The sequence below is a fragment of the Trichechus manatus genome, unplaced genomic scaffold (genome assembly GCF_000243295.1).
Source record: "Trichechus manatus latirostris isolate Lorelei unplaced genomic scaffold, TriManLat1.0 scaffold00113, whole genome shotgun sequence".
Taxonomy (NCBI): Eukaryota; Metazoa; Chordata; class Mammalia; order Sirenia; family Trichechidae; genus Trichechus; species Trichechus manatus.
Genome location: NW_004444049.1, coordinates 9,658,279 through 9,662,751, shown reverse-complemented (window position 1 = coordinate 9,662,751; position 4,473 = coordinate 9,658,279). Strand labels below are relative to the sequence as shown.

At 51.5% G+C, this 4,473-nt stretch overlaps 1 protein-coding gene across 1 annotated transcript in view; it reads right to left on the bottom strand.

The window, feature by feature from the left end:
• VWCE (von Willebrand factor C and EGF domains) overlaps positions 1-4,473 on the bottom strand; it is a 37,522-nt gene that overhangs the window by 13,866 nt on the left and 19,183 nt on the right. Inside the window, exon 10 of the mRNA XM_004383948.1 lies at positions 2,050-2,132. Coding sequence (XP_004384005.1) covers positions 2,050-2,132 — 83 coding nt within the window. The remainder of the gene's footprint in view (positions 1-2,049; positions 2,133-4,473) is intronic.

Sequence of the window (4,473 nt, the reverse complement as noted above, 5' to 3'; positions counted from 1 at the left end):
GATACAGGACACGTTTCCAGCCTGAGGAGGCAAGAGATAGCACTGGGTGGCGGGAGGTGGGGGGGCGCAGGGAGGTGGCACGGGGCTCTGCTGACCTTCAGGTTCATCGCCAACCAGCTCATCCTCTATTCTACACCACATCTAAGGCTTCCAGTTCAAGGCAATGACCACCTAGAGGAACCCATCCGAGACGTTTAAAGGCCACCGTGGTCACCAGGACAGTCTGCACTGACTCAGTTCCTCCCGGCGATTGTGCTTTAGAATAGGCTCCTCTCCAAGATACAATGTTGCATGGAAATGGGGGGCATACCAGAGTAGAACACACTACCTCCTCTATGAACACAACGTGCTTAGATAGTGTTGCACGGAAAAGGGGAGCGGCAGACCAGGGCACCCTACCTCCTTTATGAACACAACGTGCCTAGATACAGCATTGCACAGAAAAGGGGAGGGGCGGGCCAGAGTAGGACACACTACCTCCTTTATGAACACAACTTGCCTAGCTTTCCGTGGCATCCAGAAGGATTCTGAGAGGGTGAGAGCAAATGTTACTCCTGCGGAGAGGGAGACTTTTACTATACCTTCCTGTGCACCTGAGTTTCGAACCAGGGAGCTATACTGGCTATTCAAAGATTGCAACTAAAAAATAAATTTTAAAACTTTAAAGTTAGGACAAAAAAATTAAAAAAGAGCACTGGCTTTGGAGTCACCCAGACTTGAGTCCCAGTGTCTGTTCCTCCAGTAACGAGTTGTGTGACTTTGGGCAAAGTAATCGTATCTCTGAGCCTCAGCTTCCCTGTCTCTGAGATGGGTTGGAAACAGTGCCTCTCTGGGGGGCGCGCTGAGAGATCTTAACGTAGCGCCAGACTACTGCGTAGAGCACAGTAAAAGCTCAATAAAGTAAGAGATCAAAAAGGAAGTGATTTATATGCCTCCCGATCTTACACTGCAGCTTCCACCATTGCTGCTAGACCAGGAGCCACGGTTACACGTGGTCACAGGGTGGTGGTAGGGGTTGGCTGACAGAGCCTGGGCTCTAGACTCAGACAGACTTGGCTCAAATCCCAGCTCTGCCACCTCCAAGCCTCAGGCTTCTCATCTGTAAAATAGGGATGGCAAAGCTGACCATGAAGAGCTGCCAGGAGTCTCAAGTGCAGAAGCAGATGGAAAGCGCAAACTGTTTCTGGCATGCGGTGGGTGCTCCGAACAGAATACATGTGACAGCACCTAGCACTGTCTGCATACTTAGTAGTTGTCGCTGTTATTAGCTGCCATCAAGTTGGCCCCAACTCATGGGGACCCCATGTGCAATGGAACAAAACGCTGCCCAGTCCTGCACCATGCTCATGAGTGGTTGCCAACGGGGCTGCTGGGATCCATTGGGTTTTCGTTGGCTGATTTTTGTAAGTGGATTGCCAGGCTTTCCTTCCTAATCTGTCTTAGTGTGAAAGCTCCATTGAAACCTGTTCAGCATCATAGCAACATGCAAGCCTCCACTGACAGATGGGTGGTGGCTGTGCCTGAGGTGCATTGGCCAGGAATCGAACCAGGTCTTCTGCATGGAAAATGAGAATTCTACCACTGAACCACCAATGCCTTAGTGTCTGCACACAGTAGGTGCTTAACAACTGATCTTAGAGGGGTGAATCTGCCTAAAGCAAAACACTTTTAACCAGCTGAGTTTGGTAATGAGCCTTCTCCCTCCAGAGGGCAGGATACCTTTATTGTACTGGCAAATATTTTGCCTGGAGAGAAAAACTGCCTCCCTGGTGGGAAGTTTCTGAGGGATCTCATTCCCTTCCCTCCCTAAACAGATGGCCCCTGTTTGCCTCTTTGCTGTACTCCAATCAGCAGAAGCCTCCCTGATGCTACAAAGACCTAGAGGTTTGACATTTCCCCAACCTTTAGCTCCTAAAGGTTCTGCCCAAAATCCACAATTCGAGAACTCTGCCTCCATTCACCAAGCTCACCTTTAATGTCCGCTCGTCTGCCCTTTGCCTAAAACCCCCAAAGGTTAAGAAAACACCCACGAGGCTGTGGGACGCTTACCAGACAGACACAGACGGTGCAGTTCTCGTTGGGAGGGGAAAACACGTCGCCTTCCGCTCGGATGACGCCACTGTGAAAACAGCCTTTGAAAGACAAACAGGAGGTGGAGGCCTCAGGCTCTTCAAAGCCGAGGAAGCCTGAGGGCTCATGGTTTTTCCAGGCATCATGTCCCTGGAAACTTCTCTCCCTGTCCTGGATGCCCCAGGAGTGGTGGACTCAGGGACCTTGAACTGGGTGGTCCTAGGATCCCTGGGGAACCACCTAGGAAACATCTGCAAAGGGTCAGCTGTGGCAGCCCCAGGATGGCTGTCTTCACATCTGGTAAACCCAGAACTGTCTTGGGTTTTTAGTCCAATAAGGCAGCACAGTGCCGTGGAAAGGCTGCCAGACAGTCCTGGGCTGGCTCCTTCCCATCCTTCCGGGCTCAGCTCAGACGGGCTTTCCTGGCCACCCTGGAAGTGAGTCCCCACTTTACTCTCTCTCCCATCCATTTCCCTCATAATATTTAAAGGGAAGTGTCATTATAGATAGTGCTTGTCTGTTTGCATATTTATCGTCCATCTCTCCGGTGGAGTGTGTCTATTCAGTTCATCGGTGATGAACCAGCACCTGGGACGGAGTACTCAGCGATGCTTAAAACCTTTAAAACCTAGTCACTGCAGGAATGGAGGCTGGTTCTTGGTGGCTCCAGAATCTCTCTGGAATCTGACAACTCCTGCCTATCTCGGAGGTCACTGTTCTCGCTTACCTTGACCATTGCCACAGCCTCCTCGCTGGCCTCCTGGCGTCTGATCTGCCTCAAAAATCTGGACTGAGCCTTCAAAACTCCAGCCTGGCAGTCTCAAGACCCTCCATGTCCTGCAGGCCCTCACAGCAGCTGGCGCCATTGCTCGGCCCTTCCCCCTGCAGGCCGCCCCCCACCCCAAGCTTTCTGCCTTGTCCACTCAGGCCCCACAACCCCTTTTTCCAGATGAACGCATCCTTCAGGTCTAAGTTTTGACACTTTTCCCACTGGGAAGCTTCTCTGCCCTTCCTGAGTGGGGGCTATGCACATCCACCACTTCTGGGGCTCACTCACCCCCTCAGTGCACTGACTCTAGAGTGGCCTATAGCCAATGCCTCCTTCCCTGTCTGTCTTACCCACCAGACTTTGTGCCCCTTCATGGACAAGCACTGTGTCTTGTCTCAGTTATATTCCCAAGACCTAGTCTGTTGTTGGAACCCTGGTGACATAGTTCGAATCCACCAGCCACCCCTTGTGGAGACCCTATGGGGTTGTTCTGCTCTGTTCTATAGGGTCGCTATAAGTCAGAATTGACTCCACAGCACAAGGTTTGTTTTTTTGTTGTTGTTGCTTTAAATTTTTTGTTGATGTCAGTTGCCATCAAGTTGGCCCCAGCTTCATTCACAATAGAATGAAATGCTGCCTGATCTTACACCATCCCCATGGTCGGTTGCAGACAGGCCCACTGTGATCCTTAGGGCTTTCACTGGCCAATTTTTGGAAGTAGGTCACTGGGCTTTTCTTCCTAGTCTGTCTTAGTCTGGAAGCTCCACTGAAACCTGTTTGGCATCACAGCAACACGCAAGCCTCCACTGACAGAGAGTGGTGGCAGCACTTAAATAGCACTGGCTGGGAATCGAACTCGGGTCTCTCACTTGGAAGGAAAGAATTCTACCAGCTAGGGCTCCGCATATGTAGACATCCAATAAAATTTCATTCATTCACTGAGGAACTACTGTATGCCAAACACTGTGTTCTGGGACATCACCTTGAGCCAAAACAGACACAGCCCCGCTTCATGGAGTTTACGTGTAACAACGGCAGAAACGAACGCACAATCATAACCATGGTGAGCACTACAAAGTGGGGATAGAATGAGCCCATGAAAATAGAGGCAGGGCTGCAAAAGCTTGGCTGGGGAAACAACAAGTGAACTGAGATACAAAGGAAAAGCAGGTATTAACAAGGCCTCGAGAAGTGGGAGAGACAGCAGCATGTTCGAAAGCCCTGGGGTAGGAGAGGAAGCACTGGCAAGGAGAGAAGACCCAGAGATCAAGATGGAGACGGTAAGGATAGAGGTGTACAGGGCTGAACCCGCGAGGCTTTGTAGGGCCCTGTTGTGTAATCTCCAGCAGCCTCAGCCACCCTGGGAGCCCCTTGGAAATGCAGACTCTCAGGCCCCACCCCAGGCTTACTGAATGAGAATCTCAGTGATGCCAGTGCATGGGAAGGTTGAGGAGCTTTGTGGAGGTCCTGTTAAGAATATGGGTGTTTATCCTCTCCTGGGGCCCTCTCCCTGCTGGCACCAGGGAGCCATGCATGAGCTGGGGAGTCGCTGGACAGAGCCTGGGTGTACCCAGTGCTGGTGCAAGGTGGGTATGAGGGACTCCGGGGCTGCCCTGGTCTGGTGCCTGGGGCAT